The sequence below is a fragment of the Echinops telfairi genome, unplaced genomic scaffold (genome assembly GCF_000313985.2).
Source record: "Echinops telfairi isolate 266 unplaced genomic scaffold, ASM31398v2 ScPeMD7_7423;HRSCAF=8461, whole genome shotgun sequence".
Taxonomy (NCBI): Eukaryota; Metazoa; Chordata; class Mammalia; order Afrosoricida; family Tenrecidae; genus Echinops; species Echinops telfairi.
The window spans coordinates 732,804-752,311 of record NW_022111323.1 but is presented as its reverse complement, the minus strand read 5'-3'; the positions used below and the strand labels follow the sequence as shown (position 1 = coordinate 752,311).

At 41.5% G+C, this 19,508-nt stretch overlaps 1 protein-coding gene across 1 annotated transcript in view; it reads right to left on the bottom strand.

Annotated features, from left to right (window-relative positions):
* Window positions 1–13,616, bottom strand: part of MSN (moesin) — a 148,195-nt gene extending 134,579 nt beyond the window's left edge. Inside the window, exon 1 of the mRNA XM_030887711.2 lies at window positions 13,467–13,616. Within this exon, the coding sequence (XP_030743571.2) occupies window positions 13,467–13,478 (12 nt within the window). The 5' untranslated portion in view covers window positions 13,479–13,616. The remainder of the gene's footprint in view (window positions 1–13,466) is intronic.
* Between the last annotated feature and the right edge of the window lie 5,892 nt (window positions 13,617–19,508).

The following is a 19,508-nucleotide window of genomic DNA, read 5'->3' as shown; positions in this document are numbered from 1 at the left end:
ATTTATTTATAAAGATAATTAGATATATAACGAGGAATGAACTGTTAAATCATATACAGATAAATATACAATACAAGAAATAAACAGTTAAATTAGAAGCACTATAAATGGCTTAGTGCAACTCACGTCCGTGAGAGAAAGTTGAGAGACTAGCAGTCCTTCAAGTCTCTGTCTGATGCCAGATCTTCCTCTATTTGTAGAGAGAGCTAGGCTATGTCAGCACAGCAGCAAATCACAAGGCAGGTCACCAATCGCCAGTCCCCAGCTCCAGAGAAGTCTTAAAGGGACCTCAACTTACAGCAACACAGTCCACAGGCTAGGCATCCCACAGGCAGTGTAGCCTTTAAATTGAAGCACAGAACAAGCAAGGCCGCCGCACACTGGTCCGATGATCACAGAGCGAGAGACAAGAAAGGCAAGGCTCACCAAGCCATCCATCTCTCCGCCCCTCAGTCAATCCCACCTGCGTTTATCAGCCAGGCTGGCACAATAAACTATCTCAAAGATAGAAAACCCTTAGGCAGAGTGAGGGAAAAGGCCCAGTAGTGGGAAGCACTGGGAGAGCCAGGGTAATTGTAAGGGTGATCTCAATAGCCTAGGACAATCTAATCTTAAACCTTCAGGCATCAGACCCCAAAGCTGATCCTAAATTCCAAGGTTATCAAATGTAACACTCTTTTTACTGACCTGTGCATGTGTACTCCTTTGTCCATGCCCAGGCAAGACTCAGTCAAAGGGAGAGAATGATTGGGTTTATGATTGGACCTGAGAAAGAAGTATAGTCCTGGGATTGGTCTGTTCATAGCTTGGAGATGCAGACAGGCCAAGTACCCCACACCTGATAAAAAACCCATAGACACTGTTCATTCAGCTACAACTCACTTGAGTCGCCATCTGCTACATCAAGTGTTTTTCTTTCCTTTTCAAATAAACTTTGCTTTCTGCTTGCCATTTTGTGGTCTGTAAGTTCATTCTTAGATTCAGAGACCCAGAGACCCTGGATACATCAGAGCAGTAGCAACAGTTTCCAACAGCAGATGTTGCCATTAAAAACCCAATGCATAGACACTACACCACCGGGGTTCCTCTATATGGAATCAAATTGATAATAGCAACTTGAAAGATTAGATATGAACCTTAGAGGGGAGTACAGTTAATGGGGAGGAAGAACTAAGAAAAGAAGAATGAAAATGGTTGCACAATTCAAGTGTGTACTCAGTGTCACTGAGCTGTACATGTGGGTTGCACTGGTATATGTTGTCCTATACATATTCTCAACAAAAAGAAAATAAAACACTTTAAATGATATAAACCCAAATCCTGTTTGCTTCATTTTCTACTGAGGTAACTTTTGAGAGTTTTCCAATGTTACCTGATTCACATTTCCCAACTCTGAAAGAAGCATTATCATCCCCATTTTACCAATGAAGATTAAGGGATTGAGGGGCTTTCCTCAGGTCACAGAGCCAAAAAATGTTGAAATACAGGTCTCCTTATAAGCCCAGTCTACAATAAATGCCTGGAAATACTTTGGACCTAAACTTTATCCAGTAGCAAAAAAAAAAAAGGTAGGTCATTCCCTTGCCCTCTTTAGATTCAGATCTCAGAGATTTGCTTTCTTTGCCCTCACAAGGATTCAGAAAACTCCAATCACTCAGAGCATGCACACAGTTTCCTGTTTGTCTGAAGGGGAAACAATAATATCTGCAGTGGCCCTTAGGCATGGTCTAGCTGGGGTCAACCCAAGGATGGTAGAGGTCATAGGATTAAAAGCTAGATAAGCACTGTAGACGGCTGGGTACTAAGAAGACAAGGAAAGGGTGGGGCCTGCCATGAGGGGGCAAATCAGAATTGAGGTTGCCTTTCTGGTAACTCAACTTCTCACTGGCCTGGTTCCTTCAACATGATCAATTTTCTCAAACCAGCGAGCTTGTTTTTCCAAAAATACGTTGAATATTTATTTGTATTTCACAACTGAATGAATACTCTGTAAAATTAACACTTTTCTCCCATGAGGACAAGGTCCCTGGTTGGGGGGCAGGGGGAGGAGGGCTGTTAAGTGTTGCAAGAGTTCTATTCCAGAGTCACTGATAATTAATTGGTCTTCTCACTTCTTAGGGGAAGACTGGCAAAGTCATGTGCCTACTACCAGCACACACACACACACACACACACACAAACACACACACACACACCTTCTTTCCTTAACCTTAGATATCTCCAGCAACCAGAAGTCTTCTGGGGAGCAAGGCTATCAGTCAGAATCATACTACCCCACACAGAACATGCCATATTAAAAACAGAAAAGTGGTGTAACCTACCACTTAGTGGTGTAACTCCACTAAGATCATTTAGGCACAAGTGAAAGCACAGAAAGCTCTAATTGTCTATTGAGCTTGGAAAGGGAGGCCATCTTCATCATCATTCATAGCAACAGAAAGGTTTTTCAAGTCCTACCTTCTCCAAAAGTTTTCCTTCTCAAGCAGCCAAGTCCCTACAATGTTCTTTGTTTTTCACTCAAAAAGTGTGGGCCTTTTATTTAGGAAGATTTTGTGTTTCACCCATTTGATAATCTGTTTATGAGCCAACAAAAGCTCTCCAAACTCATTGCCATCAAGTCGATGCTGACTCATAGCAACCCTATAGGACAAGGTAGAATTGTCTGTGTGAGTTTCCTGGACTGTAACTTTACAGCAGTAGAAAGCCTTGTCTTTCTCCTTATGAGCCCATACAGACTTTAAAATTTTATTTGGCATGAAAAATGAAAGTTGACAACAGCATGGATATCACCAACCCTTTTGTGTTGTATGTGTGCTTGACATTTATATGTATAAATGTGTTTTTTTTTAAAAGAGTGAAAATTCACATACCTGTTCATGAAAGTTCTCTCATTAGACTACCTCTTCCCAAGGGCAATATGTACAGGAGTGACTCAGACAAAAGAAGGAGAAGGAGAGTTTAGCAATTTAAGGATTTTCATAAACTTACAATTTCATAAACTTATAGAGAGGGGGCAGGAGGTTCTGGTGGCATAGCGGTAACATATTGGACTGCTAACTGCAAGGTCAGCAGCTTAAAATCACCAGCTTCTCTGTGGGAGAAAGATAAGGCTTTCTATTCCCATGAAGAGTTACAGTCTCAAAAACTCATAGGGGTAGTTCTACCAGTCACTATAAGTCAGAATTGACTTAATGGCAGTGAGTTTGGGTGAGAAGAAGAGGGTTGTTGTGTGGGATGGAGGTAAAGGAAGTCAAACCTAATTTGCATTCATTTTTTGGTTCATTTCTTGGTCTTGGTCTTCCCCTTCCCTGCTTGAACAATTAACAATTAATTTAAGAGCCTTCTATTTTTCCTACAGTCACCAATGAACAAAAATAGGCAGCAAAAGTTGTCTCTTCAAGAAAGTCCAGAAGAGAGATGTCGGACAGGGCAAGATATGACAAAATAATAATTTATAAATTATCAAGGGCTCATGAGGGAGGGGAGAGCAGGAAGGGAGGGGGAAAATGAGGACCTAATGCCGGGGGCTTAAGTGGAGAGGAAATGTTTTGAGAATGATGAGGGCAATGAATGTACAAATACGTGTTACACAATTGATGTGTGTATGAATTTGATAAAAGTTGTATGAACCCCTAATAAAATGATAAAAAAAATAAAGTCCATCTAACACTGTGGTAAACAGAACCAATACCTCCAGAACAGATCTTCCTGAAGCTGCTTATTGACAGTGGAGGAAGCAAAAGGCACCCCAGAACCTTGTTAAGGTGAGAGGGTAACTTCTCCAAATAGTCACTGCTCTTTGTTGTTACACTATAAGAACCCTTTATTGGCCTCTTAATAAAACAGCTGCTGTTGAACTGATTCCAATTCATGGAGACCTCATGCGTGTAAGAGTAGAGCTGTGCTCCATGGAGCTTTCAACAGCTGACTTTGTAATTGCCAGGCCTTTTTTGCAAGGTATCTCTGCAAAGACTAGAACCTCCAACCTTTTGATTAGAAACCAAACATATTAACCATTTACACCATCCAGGGTGTCAGAAAAACTCATATGCCCATAATTAAGACCCATAAAAGTGAGTTGCCAAGGTCAAAGAGACACAAAATCCAGGTATCCTGACTTCTTCCACTATTTTTTAAATTGTACTATTTCTACTCAAAAGTATCTTTAAAAAAAAACGTCCAGACAGGTGTCTAGCTATTAGGGACCAAGAGTTTAGTCCTTCTAGCCTAAGGCTAAAGAGGGAGGCTGAGGACTGCGGTGGGAAGGCAGAGGTACCTTAGAATCTGTTCACTCAAGAAAGCCAAATGAGAAAGTTGAGCATACAGAAAATATACACAAAGCACTGAACTTTCATTTGGAAAAATTTACCTACTTCAGAGGAATAGTTTTGGGTGCTAAAGTTCTCAGCCCTACACCCATCTCCACAAGCTGAGTGTTTTCAGGCTAATCAAGACAACTCCCAGGCTGTCAGTGATGTAGGTAGGGAGCCACAAGTGGGTGACCATGCACAGTCAAGGGGACAAGGAGAGATTTTTTTTTTTAAAAAAGAAGAGAATGGTGAAAAATTCAGTCAGTCCAGAACTTTCCCATCTTCCTTTCTCTTCCCCTACTCTTTCTTCCATCAAAGAACCTCACCTCCAAACCTAAACAATATTTAAACAAGGAGAGGGCTAAGAAGTTTGTCTAAACCTAAGGAAGTACTTCCCTGTACCAACGGAGAGCAGGGCACTCATTTGAGGGGAGTGGGCAGTTAAGGGGGAAGAAAATAGCCAAATAAGGCAGGCTTGGCTGATAGAGAATCATCAGGAAGGGTTCCAGAAACTGCCGTCATGGGGAGGAAGCCTTTAGTCATCAGTTTCCTCTGGCAACTGGCCTAAGAACAGGAAGCAAACTCCCAGCCCTAGGAGAAAGGTAACAGGGCTAGATTCCCCCCCAGGCCCATCTCAGGACAAGCTGGAGCAGCTCTTCAAATACCCTTAGCAGAGAGGTACAGAGTACAGCTCTGAAGTAAAATGGTAGAGTACCTGCCAAGCAAAAGCTAGCTTGGTCATCAAGAGATATGAAGACTTGCAGGAAGTGTTCTTTGCACCAATCTGTTTGCAGGCTTACCTCATACATATTACAAATTCAGTGACAGACCACCACAATAAAGTGATGATCTTAATAATGTGACTCACAATTTTTTTTAATTTCCTAGTACATATTAAAGTTATGTTTACTGTAGTCTGTTAGTGTGAAATAGCATTATGAAAAAAAAGTTTGAAATGGTGTAAGAATTATCAAAATGTGATGCAGAGGATAGACTTGTTTGTGGTAAGGTTATCACAAATCATCCTTTTATAAGAACCACAATATCTGTGTATGCAATAAAGCAAAACACAATAATACAAAGAATTCCTGTATAGACTTATGTTGCTGATATTTTCTTGTTAGAGAAAAGAATATCCAAAGGCAAGAACTTAAGCAACTTTTGTTCTCAAAATTTCACACATAGTGTCATCATGAGTCAGAATCAACTCAATGGCAACAAACCCAGAGGGCCAGTTCTAATCCATCCAATAAGGTCACTTGCTGTGAGTCAGAATTGATTCAATAGCAGTGAATTTTGTCTGGATGAGAAGTGTCCATAAGAATGCTTGGAGAGGAATTTGTCACTTAAAACTCTTCAAATTAGCAAAAAGTTGTACAAATTAACTAATGTCGCCCAAACTGGCTGTTACCTTGACCTCTACCCTTCAACTCCATACAACAGAGTAGTTAAATTCAGTGTACAGATTACAAGTCAATGCCTCTTGATATATACTTCATCTATCCCCAGATTGAGATTTCTAAAAAAGTACCATGGGACGAGTGGGGTGGTGGAGGGAGAGAAAGAGTTAATCAAGACACTTCCCAAACGCACTTCCAAAAACAAAACAAAACTCATTGCCATCGAATCAAATTCAACTCACAGAGACCCTATTGGGCTGGGTAGAACTGTCCACTTTGGGTTTCTGAGGCTGTAAATCTTTACAGGAGCAGAAAGCCTCATCCTTTTCCTGTGGAATGGCTGGTGGGTTCAAATTGCTCAGTTTGTGGTTAGCAGCCCAAAGTGCAACCCATTATGCCGCCAAGGCTCCTTAGTAAACACATTTAACTCAAGAAAAACAAGATTTGATCTTATTCAGGTATCAAAAGGAGAAGAGGACTACAAAGAGAGAAGGAAATGCTAACCAAGTCTGATAGGCATTGGCTTGTACCCAATCCATAGGTCCTGGTTTCTACCACCTCCAAAATACACACCCAGGAAAGGATTTCTCAGCATTATATTTTGCTTTGTATAATAGAAACAATTTGTGTTGATGTTGTAGGGTAAGCATTAGACTGCTAACCACAAGGTTGACAGTTCAAACCCATCAGTCATCTGTGGGGAAAAGATGAGGCTACCTGCTTCTGTAAAAATGTATAGCCTCAGAAATCCTATATAAGATCACTATGAGTCAGAAATGACTCAATAGGTTTGGGGGGTTTTTTTCTTTCTTTTTTTTCTGCTGTTTTTTTTTTGTACATAACAAAATACCCATATCCCAAATCCTCTGCCACATACTTGGCCTAAAACCACCGAAAGGTGAGTGGTGAAAGTTGAAGCTAGGATACACCAGTCTGTATTCAAATGGTTGCTATAGCAGCAAATGTCAACATAGAAAATACCATAATGTTTTCCTAACTCAAAAAGCATATCAAACTAGAATATTTAGTAAGAATCCAAAGAGATTGTAATTCAAAATTTTAAAGGACAACAAGAAAATGAAGAATTTGGAAGAGAGGAGCAAGAGGAGAGAAAAGTTATTCTGAGGCCTCAGGAGAACTTAGTCACTCATTGACTGAAACCTGCTACCACAGAAGCTATTTAGGGAAATTCCACTGCAGCCATTTTGTTAATGTAATCAACACAGAGCCAGTTCTCTAGAAGCTTATGTCACCAGGGTAGAGTCATTCTTCCAAGCAGACAAGTCCAGTTGGTGAGTACTAATTTAGGAACTAGGAAAGCCAAGTTCTACTTTCAATGCTATTAATAACTTTATACAATAGCAAACAAGTTACTTGACCCTTTTGGATATGGATAAAGAGAAAAAAATTACTTTTTTTCCATATAGAATATTAGAGCAACAAGTTCTGATCTCAAGCAAGAAAGCATCACTTCTCTCTATCTCCCTTCAGCTTACACATCACCAAGCTTCACAGCCAAAGAACACTTACCTACCTGTTTCCCGATGGCATGGTCAGAACCTGAACCATCTTTGTATAAGGTAACCCATGTTAGTTCTACATACTTAGAAGTGTGTTCTTCCATGAAAGTCACCTCAGCATAGAAGGAAAATATGTACTCAGCAGTGAATATCATTTAGAAGGTAGACATTCAAAGTTCCTTCCCTACACTGGGGCCAGACAACTTAATAGATTTTGATCTTAGCTCTATCATCAGTTCAGTCCCAAGGAGAACTTGCCTAATAATAACTTTTCTGAGGATCAAAACAACAATCTTCTTATCCATAAAGTTAAATTCTCATCCCAGTCTTACTTTCTTTTTTTTCAACACTCAGCTTTCAAATTAATGAAATCCTGAGATAATCTTCCAAGTGGCAGCTCTCACAAGTTAGAGCTTGGAATTTTTTCCCAGCTCTATCAAGCACTAAATGGGATGGATGAACAAGCATGAAATGGGATGGAAGAGGGATGAACAACAAAACTAGTCAATCATAACAAGACCACCCATTCACTTGACCAACTGACTACCTAAATGGAGACTACCTTTGTACTTTGGCTTTCATTTGAGACAGAAGACTGTAGGCTGGAAGAGTCGTCCAGGATAGATTTAGTTCTATTTTTGAAAGATCAAAATATCAGACTGCTCCCAACCTATAGTGATGCCAATTTTCAGCAATTATCTTCATGATAGATTCAAACCAAAACCAGACTCAAAGCCATCATGCCAATGTTGACTCATAGCACCTCTTGTGGGTTTCTAAGACTGTAACTATTAAAAGGAGTAGAAAGCCCAGTCTTTCTCCCACAGAGCTGCTGGTGGTTTTAAACTGCTGACCATTTGGATCATAGCCCAACACATAACTACTGCATTGCCAGGGCTCCTCCATGATAGATCCAACTCTAGTAATGTAGACAGCCAGTTCTTTTCCCTTCTAGTTCAGAAATATCAGTGACAGAGGGTCCCCTAGGGAGATGCAAAAACACTTAGATTGTCACCAAGCAACAGTATTAGAACAAAGTTCAGAATAATTACAGCTATCATCTCATTTCATCCAGAAAGAATTACATTTAAAAGAATGGGATTAACTAGATCGCATCAGCCCTTTCTATCACTCCCATTCGGTAAAGCAATCTCTTGAGAAGATGAGGTCAGGGAGATGTTGAGGATTGTGGTAGCAATAATACAGTTCTGTTTTACGTGATTGAACTATGGAATGAATATGATATATATTAAAATAAATAATTTTTAAAAGAACTCTTAAGCAACTGTTACAGGGAGCTAGAAGGTGCATTGGTGGTGTAGTGGTTACGTGTTGGGCTGCTAGCAAAAAGGTCTGCAGTTCAAAACCACCAGCAGGTACACAGGAAAATTATGGAGCTTTCTACTCCTGTAAAGAGTTACAGTCTTGGAAACTCACAGAGGCAGTTCTACCTTGTCCTATGAGTCGGTTTGGTTTAGTTACAGGTAGCTAGAGAATAATGGAAGTTAGCAAAACAAGGGCTAATAATGCCTCTGCTGTGAACTCACTAGGCAATTTTCTCCTTTCTAAGCCTAACTAACATAAGAGAGTGTAGTTGGTTGATGCCTTCAAGAATACCACAGGCCCTCCAGTCCTATCATCTCCTCTTGGCTCAGAGGTGTGCTCAAAAATCAAACCAAGCTTATTGCCATCAAGCCATTTCTGTCTCACAGCAACCATATAGGACACAACAGAACTGCCCCTTAGGATTTCCAAGGCTGTAAATCTTTATGGGAGCAGAAAGCTTCATCTTTCTCCTGAGGAGCAGCTGGTGGTTTCAAACTGCTGAACTAGTAGTTAGCACCCCAACATGTAATCCGAACAGGGATCCTTAAAGGTATGTTCAAGGAAATATCTAAAGAATATTTCTAAGATTGTTCCTGCACTTTCTCTGTCATCTATACTGTCACCAAGCTGACTGGAGCACTGAAGGAGTGGAGAAACTGTATAGAAAGAGTCTCCTACACAAACAACTTCCATTCCCGATCTTTTGTCTAATACTGGAGGTTTAAGGCAGGACTGGTTCAAGTGTTAACAGTATGAAAATCTTCCTCTTATTCACTAAGTGTCTCTTTAGTACCACTTGGATGACTTAAGTAATGTAAGGAATGACAGAATAAACAGTCCACATAGCACCTGTTAAAATTTAGCTGAACGTAACATTCAAATATCTAAAGGAGCTGGGCTCCATGTTTCCTTACATGAATGGTCCCAGCAAATAACTACTTTGACACCTTTCCCCTGACCTTTAACAGGTCAGCTAGGACGGAAAACCCAGCAAGTTGAAGTTTTACCAACACTGAACCTCTTAACTAAGATCTATATTAAAGCATAATGTTGCAACTAGCATGCTATGTGCCTCTATGCAAGTCCCTTCCTACCTATGGGCCAATTTCCCCATTATATAATGAGAGACTTAGACTTCATAGTTGTAAAGAGTCTTTTCAACTCTGACATTCTATAAATCCTAAAGAGTGAAACCAAAAACTAAAGAATATCTCAAAAATTTGAAACAATCTCTTTTCAGGGACTCCAAGACAATGCCAAAATCTTTATGAGCTTAAAAAAAAATAGATGGTAGAAAGAGGGGAAAACTTTTTGATAAGTGTTTAATTATCAACATGAAGTATAGATGGCAGTTAATAATAAGCTTCTGCATTCTGGCTACTAAGGCAGACTGAGGAAACCAGCAACCAAAAGGAGAGTCCACAAATTGGGGGATGAGGGTGGTGGGAAAGAACATGCTCTAACAGATTTGAGAGGTCAGGCATGGAAAAGGGAGACAATTGGCTATAAAAGTGACAACCCTGGATAGACTGTAAACATGGTTCATATGAATGGATGGGTTTGATTTTCCACTACTTTTCCCTACCTGTCATACTTCAGAAATAGCCTAACCCAAATCAGTGAAGAAGGAGCGGAGAACTGGGAATTTTTTCCTCCTTCATTAAAGTTACTAGCTGGTATTCTAGGGTGTGTCCCTGGATGATCCAACATTGGGATGAGGAATGACAAGAGACACTTTGTGTCACTGTCAATGCTGACAAAGAGGCCAAATTCCAGCTGATCCTTTTATCCAAATTATCCATTTCTTTTTATCTGGGGACAATAAAGGCCTAAAAACAGGGGACAATTTGCTTTGGTCAAGACAGCAGACTTTAAGAACCCTATCATGGATCAGAGGAAGGAGTCAATAGTCTCTCAAGTCCTCTTCAGGCTAAGATTCTATGGTCTTAACACTCATGGTTAGGATTTGTTTTACCTAAGATTGACCATTCTTTAACCAAACAGTATTGAAAATTCTGTTTTGTGCTTCCAGTCTGTCAAAACTCAGCCCTCTTCTTCAAAATGATTCATGTTTCAGTTTATCTGCATTTCAGTATTCAGATATCTTCAATACCTTGGGAGAGAACCAGTCTCTCTTCTTATCAATGAGAAGGATCATCACATTGCCTTCTTTACCACCGTTGTGTCTTATCATTTTGGACTAAGATGGGATGGTAAAAATAACTTTGAGGCAAATTTTAGGCACATCAAATTCTGTTTAAGAGTGGAATATCTCAGAATCAAGGATGAAAGATGCCATTAGGGAAGAGATGTCATGGGGCACACTATTCCCAGAGACTCACCCAATTGTTTAGGGAAAGCCAAACCTTAAGAGGATTCATGGAGTCAATCACAGAGGGGTAGACCTAAAGAGAGGCTCCTTAAAGAATCTTTATAATCTTCTGTGTTGGAAAACTTAGTGTTGCTCTCAGTCTCCTAAAAATGTCTTCTTCCTCTCTCCTCCATCCACCCTCCTTTCTCTTCCTCCCTCCTCTCTTGTCCCTCTCCCTCTCCCTGTTCCTCTCTGAGACTGCTGAAACCTGGTTAGATTTTTCAGGTGTATTGGTCTCTCTCTCTATCAGGAGCAAAGAAGAATGAAGAAAATCAAAGACACATGAAAATAATCCAAAGGACAAATGCACCACAGGAACCTCAGCCTCTACCTCCTTGAGACCAGAAAAACTAAATGGTGTACAGCTACATATAGCGGTTCCCAGACAGAGTGGTAGAAAAGTTTATAACAAAAATAAAAACAACAAAAAAGAACAGATTTACTGGTCTAACAGATTGGTGGAAGGCCCAAGACTAGGATAGCCTTTGGTCATTCTTTAGGACTGGAACTGAACTCAATGCCCACCCACCCACAGCTCAACTTCCCACCAAAACAAGAGACAGTATTATAAGGGGAAACAGTAACATCAGGGAGTCCTTACAACAATCACCACTATGAAATCAACAGAGCAGTAATTGCCCTCAAGAAGCTAGAAATAGGGAAAAAATAGGAACAGTAGGGTAGTGGGATGAATGCTTCATATGTGAGCACTTCAGTCAATGCCATAAAACTAAATGTGTATGAATTGTTCAGTGGAAACCTAAATTTGCTCTGTAAACCTTTACTCAAATCACAGTAAAAAGGAAAATAGTAATAATAAAACTATTCTTTCGGAGCACTGGGAAGCAGGAGTGGGAAACCCTCAGGTGATAAAACTGATAATTTAAGAGATATTGAAAACACATACACAGGGGCTTCAAAAGTTTTATGGAAAAATTCCATTATGTTTTAATTGTATTTTCTCCACAAACTTTTTGAAGCCCCCCCCTACTTGCTAAAAAGTTGGTGTTTCTGAAGGGCAGGGTTCTGGAAATCAAAAAAAAGAAAAAGAGTTGGCACCACAGCAACATGGCAACCAAAGCTCAGCATAGTGCCCACACTTCTCTCTTCTCAGCTCAGGAGCCCTCAGCCCTTCTAATCCCCACTCTTTAAGGCTGTGGTTCTCATCCTTCCTACTGCCGCAACCCTTTAATACAGGTCCTCATGTTTTGCTGACCCCCCAACCATAAAAATTATTTTTGTTGATAATTCATAACTCCAATTTTGCTATTGTTATGAATCTTACTGTAAATATTTGATATGCAGGATGTATTTTCATTGTTACAAATTGAACATAATTAAACATAATTAAAGCATAGTGGTTAATCACAAAACAATATGTAATTATATATTATGAAATAATTATGTATTTTCCAATGGTCTTAGGCGACTCCTGTGAACGTGTGTTCCACCACCCAAAGGGGTTGTGACCCACAGGTTAAGAACCGCTACTTTAAGGCTTTGTTTGTCCTAGAAAGAGGACAAGAAGTCTCTGCATAGATTAGGCCAATCCAACAAGCTGTAAGAACCAAGAAACTCAAGCCAGGGTGGTCACTGCCTGACCAGCCTGCTCAGCCTGACCTGCCTGAGCAGGAGAAAGGCCCCTGTAGCCATTTGGCCAGACTTGCATGAAAGCAAGCAGAGCTCATTAGTCAGGCACATCCATTCCCAACCCCTCCCTCCAGGGCATCCTGGCCCCTCAGGCCCCAATCCCAGAAAGCTTTTGCTCTTCACATAACAGCCTGGAGGGTGGAAACCAAATTCCAGAGACAACAATTCTAAAAAGGTGTGGTCTTACAAGAGAGAATTCACACCTCACAAAATGTCTATTAAGGCACTCAAAAGATAGGCCTGAGGGAATAGAAAGTAAGGAAGCTGGAAGTTTTAAGACTTGGGATTTAGCTGGAGAGGAGGAGAGAAACCCTAGTCTCTCCAAAGAAGTGGGGTAGTTCTCCCCTCAGACTGGTTCTTAGTAAAGTATGTGAGTTACTTCTGGGTAAATGAGAGCAGCCGCTAAGAGTTCCTCCACAAATCTTATCTCCACTCCAGGTGGGAAATTATCTGTGGCTGCCTACAGAGGTGCAGGATCAGCTCAGAGCAGCTCCCTCCCTGGCTATATCCTGGCCTCTCTGGAACAACAGCAGCCTTGCCACTGCACCACTTCCTGAGATGAGGTTAGTATTCTCAGTATCAGAGTACTCTACACTATGGCCACAACCAGGGGCAGAGGTGACCCAAGAACACCAAAGAAACCTTCTCTGTCACTGCATTATAGATGCAGGGACTTGAAATCTGAGAAAGAAGTCAGCCCTGTTTAGTCCACACTTCTGGTGCAGAGACCCTCTCACCCTGAGGGCACCCCGCCTCCTCCCCACTCTGGACCTTGGCTTAAGTTCCTGCGTCTCCTGTCGGGTGGCTGGCCAAACTCCTGATCATTAGCAAGCGATCACGGGGGCCAGCAAGACCCAAAGTGCTAGCATTGCCCACCCTTAGCACTCACCGTCTTGGGCATAGTGGTTGACGAAGTTTGGCTCGAGCTGTCGGGCAGTGCTGGGCACTTATTAACACAAAGATTTGGGATGACGGCCGGGACTCAGACTGCGTGGCTCTCCAGCGTCGGGGCGATTGCTTGGTTTCCTGCTAACGGGCCAGGACTTCACAAACCCCACCCAGGAAAGAGCCAGCCCCAATGCGCCGCCAACTCCTTTATGTGGCTGGGCTTCCGCACCCCTCCCCGCCCTTGAGCCCGCCTCCTAATCGGCCTCTGGCCTCGCCCCACCCAGTCCAGCGTTTCGACTTCAGCCACGTAGGGAGCCAAGCTTGACCAAGATCAGCCCAAAGGGAGGGCTTCCATTCCAGCCCCTGCCTCATCCTGCTCTTTCTCCACCCCGTTACAGTCCTCAGCCCTCTGCATTGGGTCCATCAAGCCCCACCCCCACGCTGGGCTAGATCCTGTGCCACGCCCTGGCAGATGTTTGCTGTTCCTTGCTCTTGCAGATACCCTGTTCCTTCTCAAGACACCTTTGAATCTTAGAAGGGTTCTTCTTTGTATCTGAACTCCTTTCTATATGGATTGTGGATCTCAGCTCTTGTTCCCGCCTTACTGCTTCCTTGGGTCTCTCTAACAACTGCTCAGACTTCTGAAGAGGGATTACAAGCCGCTCCCCCCACCCCTGTGAAACTTCTCTTGGCTAAACTGTCTTACCTCCTCCAGCCCTTCACCCATTACTTCTGTAGGACTCTATAGCACGTTTTTCATCATATATCCTTGCTCAGCCCTCATGTTCATCAGAATTGCGATCTTTTTCTTAATATATTCACTGTCCTGCTTCCAAATCACAGCTGTTACGTGCCTGGAATCTGTGCCCAGATCCTTTAACCCTTTCCCAATATAAAAATATTCACTTTCTGGTGAGACTATCATCCCTCCCAATTTAGATTCACCTCTAGCCCACTTCCTGAGGGCGTCGCCTTTTTTGTCAAGAACACAGAATCTCAGAGTGGCAATGTTCTAGGATGTAGCAATCATCTCTTTAAACCTAAGTGTAGCTTGAAAGTGACTGGTCATACTCCTTTTTACTTCTGTTGGTATTGTCTCGGTATCCTTTATGAGTTAGAACATCGCAGGGACAGTGGAAGGGGCAATGGAAAAGTTTAGATTGTGAGGGGCAGTCAGAACACCTAACTCTGACATTAACTCACTCTGACCCCCTGTAGCAGCAGCCATAGTGGTGTAGTGGGTTACGTGTTGGGCTGCTAACCACAAGATCAGCAGTTTGAATCCACCCGCCACTCCAAGAGAGAAAAAGATATGGCTTTATATTCCCACAAACAGTTAAAAATCTCAGAAACCTCCAGAGAGAGTCTGTTTTGAGCTAGTCAATTTTGAGCTGTTTTGAGCTAGTCAAAACTACTCAATTGCAGTGAGTAAGATGAAGTCCCTCCCCAACTCCATTTGAGATCCCCCTCCTGTAATAAAGAAGGGCAAGACTCCTAGCCTTCCAAGGTCCTTTCTCATACTGACATAGAAGGATGAGGGAGGAAGTAGACTTTCTAGAACAGTAGATGAGCCTATCAAGTGTTGCATATGGACTGGCCTTGTATTTGTACTCCAGAACCAGCAATCCTATTTCTTGCCCTTTAACTCAAAGTGTTCATGAGTCACTGTACTTCAGTTTCTGTCATTGCTACCAAGACAAGGTCTGCTCCTGTAAAGATTTACACTCTTGGAAACTCTGTAGCGGGCTACTATGAGTTGGAATCTACTCAATGGTAGTGAATACAATAGGGCAAACAAAGTTCCCTACCCAAAGAGTCTTCTTGAGTTGAGCATTTGTCCAGAGAAAGAACAGCACTCCCAGCAACTGGGGTAGTAGTGGCAACCAATCACATTCCTTGACACTGCCAAGGTTCTTTCCTTCTAGAAGTTTAGGAACTCACTGCTTCCCTTATTCATGTTCCCCTCAGAGCACTAGGTTGAGTGACTAAAGGTGGAAATAAATTTCATTGGAGACGCCAAATTTCCTTATTTATTCTGGAAAGTTGAAACCCTCTATGTGTCATTTCTCTTATGAGTTGAACTTCTAACCACAAAGTCAGCGTTTGAAAGCATGGGAGACAGATGAATCTTCCTACTCCTGTAAAGATTTACAATCTCAGAAACCCACAGGAGCAGTTCTATTCTGCTCTATAGGGTGACTGTAAGTTGGAATCAACTTAGTAGCGGTGAGTTTGGTTTGGGTTTGGAAAAGAAAAGAGGACCACAGGAGTTCAGACGAGGAAGGGGTGGTCAGAGGGTGAAAGAACTTGGAAAGTAGGGGGAAAGAGGGGCTGGGAGAGATGGATGGAATTTCTCATTCACTGCTGTCTTTCTCCCTCAGAATGGCTAGTGGATTCAAACAGCTGACCAGGGCCCCTCAGACCAATCAAACGCATTGCCATCAAGTCAATTCTAACTCACAGTGAAACTATGGGACAGAGTAAAGCTGTCCCTTTGAGTTTTCCAAGTCTATAAATCTGTACGGAAGCAGAAAGCCTCATTGTTGTCCCTCAGAATGGCTGGTGGATTCAAATTGCTGACCTCTTGGTGAGCAGCTCAATTTGTAATCTATTACACCACAAGTGTCCCCGGGAAGAGATGATAATACTTTTTCTCCTCAGAGCTATTCTTTAAAACCTTCTACTCAGCTCTTTCACTACATTTCTTACATTTGCTTGTGTTCAAGAACAATTTCCAAAGTCTATGAACATACATTTTGGTCTTTTCTTTCTTTTTTGTCATCTTAATGAAATTTTGTCTTCTTCTGGTATGATGCCCTTGACAGAAACCCTCAATTCATCTAGTCATTTACAGTCATTAGTGTTCAATGTGTCAAATCTATTCCTGAGATGATCTCTAAATTCAAATGGGATATATTCAAGGCTTAATTTGGCTCTTGTGGACTTATTTTCATTTTCTGCAACTTCAGCTTGAACTTCTATATGAGGAATTGGTAGTCTGTTCTAGAGCATCCCTCTGGATTTTTTTCTAACTGAAGATATAGAGGTTCTCCATCATCTCTTTACATAAATGTAGTAAATTTAGTTCCTATGTATTTCATCCAATGAAATCAATTTTAGTAGTTACTGCTTATGTGGTTGAAAAAGGTATTTCCCTTTGACAAGATGGATTGATAAAGTGGCTAAAATAATAGGCTCAAGTATGGCAACACTTGTGAGGGTGGCTGAGGACTAGGCAGTGTTGTACATAGGATCATTGTGGTGGTTACATAATCTGGTGTCAGTTTGAGGATTAAGAGTTTAGGGGTGGAGTCTAGCCTGTCAATCAGGATATGACCAATAAGGCCTCTGTGTGGGCATGGTCTTCTCCTGAGGATTCTGAGAACTCCTGTATTTCCTCCTTGGAGGCGGGAGACAATCGCTCTTGGCTCACTCCCTACAAAACAGCCCTGTGGAGAAGACACATGGAGAGAGGCTGATGGAGCCAGACCTCTGGAGCCAGAGAAGCCACTTAGAGACCCCTGTCCGCGCAGAGATGCTTACAATGCCACTATATCCACAAGACTTCTCACCTACTGACCTGTGATCTTCCTGCATTCGGCATCATTTCATGTATTGTGTGAGTCTGAAGAGGACTTTATAGATTGGTATCAGACATATGGGCTAATATCAGACTTACGGACTTGATCTGGACTGGGCTGGGATGCTTTCTCAATATACGGTTACTCTCTAATATAAAACTCTTTCTTATACACATATGAGTGTCCATGAATTTGTTTCTCTAGTCTACCAAGACTAACAGAGTCAGAATGAATTAGAACCAACTCTATGGCACCTTACAACAAGGGAGGGCAAAGGTGGGAAGTGGGAAAAGGGAGAACACAGATCATTTGAAACTAGTTAGTTTATTCCCCCTTCAGTTTTTATTGTTATTTTTCATTTTTAAAATTTTATTGACATAATTCACATACTATACAATTTGATGGTTTAAATATATTAGAGTTGTGCAATAATCACCACAATCAATTTTAGAACACTCTCTTCATTCTTGTACTCATAATTTTTAGCTCCTCACATCCCCACAACCTAACCTACCGTAGCCCTAACTATTAGTTACTATCTCTATAGATTTACCTACCCTGAATTTCATGTAAAGAAAATTATACTAAAAACCTCAACAACAATTACAAAATAAAACAGAAAAACTCCAATCCAAATGAAAACAGAAAACAATTTAAAAAACTACAACAAATTTAAAATGGGTCAAAAGGGGGAAAATGATAAGGTGTTAAAATTTAATCTAACTACATCTGCATTAGTCTACTTTCCAATGCACTATTCACATCCCTGATCAATGGCTTAATCTACACGAGGACTCTGCAAATGGATTTTAGGCTTTCCCTGTCCTCCATAGTCTTCTGCAAATCTGGTGCTCAGAATTTAAGCTCTAATACAATTCCCTCCTCTGGTCTTGGGTTTTATTATTTTCAATCCTTGGATCACACAGGTTGGCATGCCCCTTCCATGTAAACTTAGCTGACACCTCACTGAGATAGCTGCTTGTTTTAAGACAAACCTTTAAGACCTCAGGAGCTGTGGCCTCCTTTGTTTTGGGGGAACTAAGGATCAGTAAAAGGAAAGGTTCAAGCAGCCACTGAATTCTCAGAGTAATAATCCAACCAACCAACACATAAACAAAAGCCACTGCCACTGAGTAGATCCTGACTATACAGGGTTTCCAAGGTGAAATGTAATCGATTACTTAATGCGTCCCTTCTACCCAGATTCACATTTGCCATCATTCATTTCATGATGTGTTGTAGAGTTTAGCCTCTGTGCTTGTGCTAAGAGGGCAATCTCTGTTACAGAATTAGGGTGGAATACATCTTTGGACCCTACTAACTGGAGGATGTAGCTCTAGTGGTGGAGTGGCTACATTGGGCTGCTAAAAATTGGGCTGCTAACTGCAAGGTTACCAACCATTCCATGGAAGAAAGATGAGGCTTTATATTCCCATAAAGATTTATACTCTCAGAAACCCACAGGGGCAGTTCTACCCTGTCGTATAGGGTCACTGTGAGTTGGAATCCACACAAAGGTAATTTGTTTTTTTACTGGAGGGTGTAGTTTCAGTTACTGTTAGGGTAAGACCAAATACTAATCAATTACCCACCCTTGTCAGAAGTGATGACTCATGATGACTCATCCTTGAGCTGCCTACTATCTAGCATGATAATCATGAGTCCATGCAGCAGTTTGAAGAACCAATAACCAAACTCTGACAATGGACCAATCAACAACAGACCTAACTGACCAATCAGAACACCAGACTTAGGACCAATGAGAGGGCTCAGTTTGGGTTTAAACTAGCCAGTGGAACTCTGTCTCCATAACCCTATAAAACAGGAGGCCTTTTCCTCAGACCAGGTCTTCCTCGACAATTGGTTGGACCCTATGTTAGACAGGGTTCTCTAGAGAAACAAAACCAGGACACTGATAATTTTATATATGTTTAGATAGATAGATAGACAGACAGACAGATAGATAGATAGATAGATAGATAGATAGATAGATAGATGATAGATAGATAACCTAAGAAATAAACAGTTAATTAATCTATAGCACAGTACAAATGGCTCATTGGAACTCACTTCCATGAGACAGCTAATACACTGGCAGTCCTTCAAGTCTTGAGGGTAGTCCTCTGTAGAGCAATTCAGGCTATCCAGCCACAGGCAGCAAACAGGAGGGCAGGTCACCAACAGTCAGCCAGATGACAGGGTCTGACAGTCCCTAGCTCAAAGCAATGTATACTCCAGTAGCATAGCAAAGCAGGTTTTGAAGGAACCTCAAACTACAGCAACACAGTCCATAGGTTAGGTGTCCCACAGGTAGTGGGACTTGCAAATTGAGGTAGAGAACAAGCAAAAGCAGCCACACAATGCTCCAATCATCAAAGAGCAAGAGACAAGAAAGGCGAAGCTCACCGAGACATTTATCTCTTGGTCCCTTCAATTAATACCCTTTCCAACTTGGCACCTGT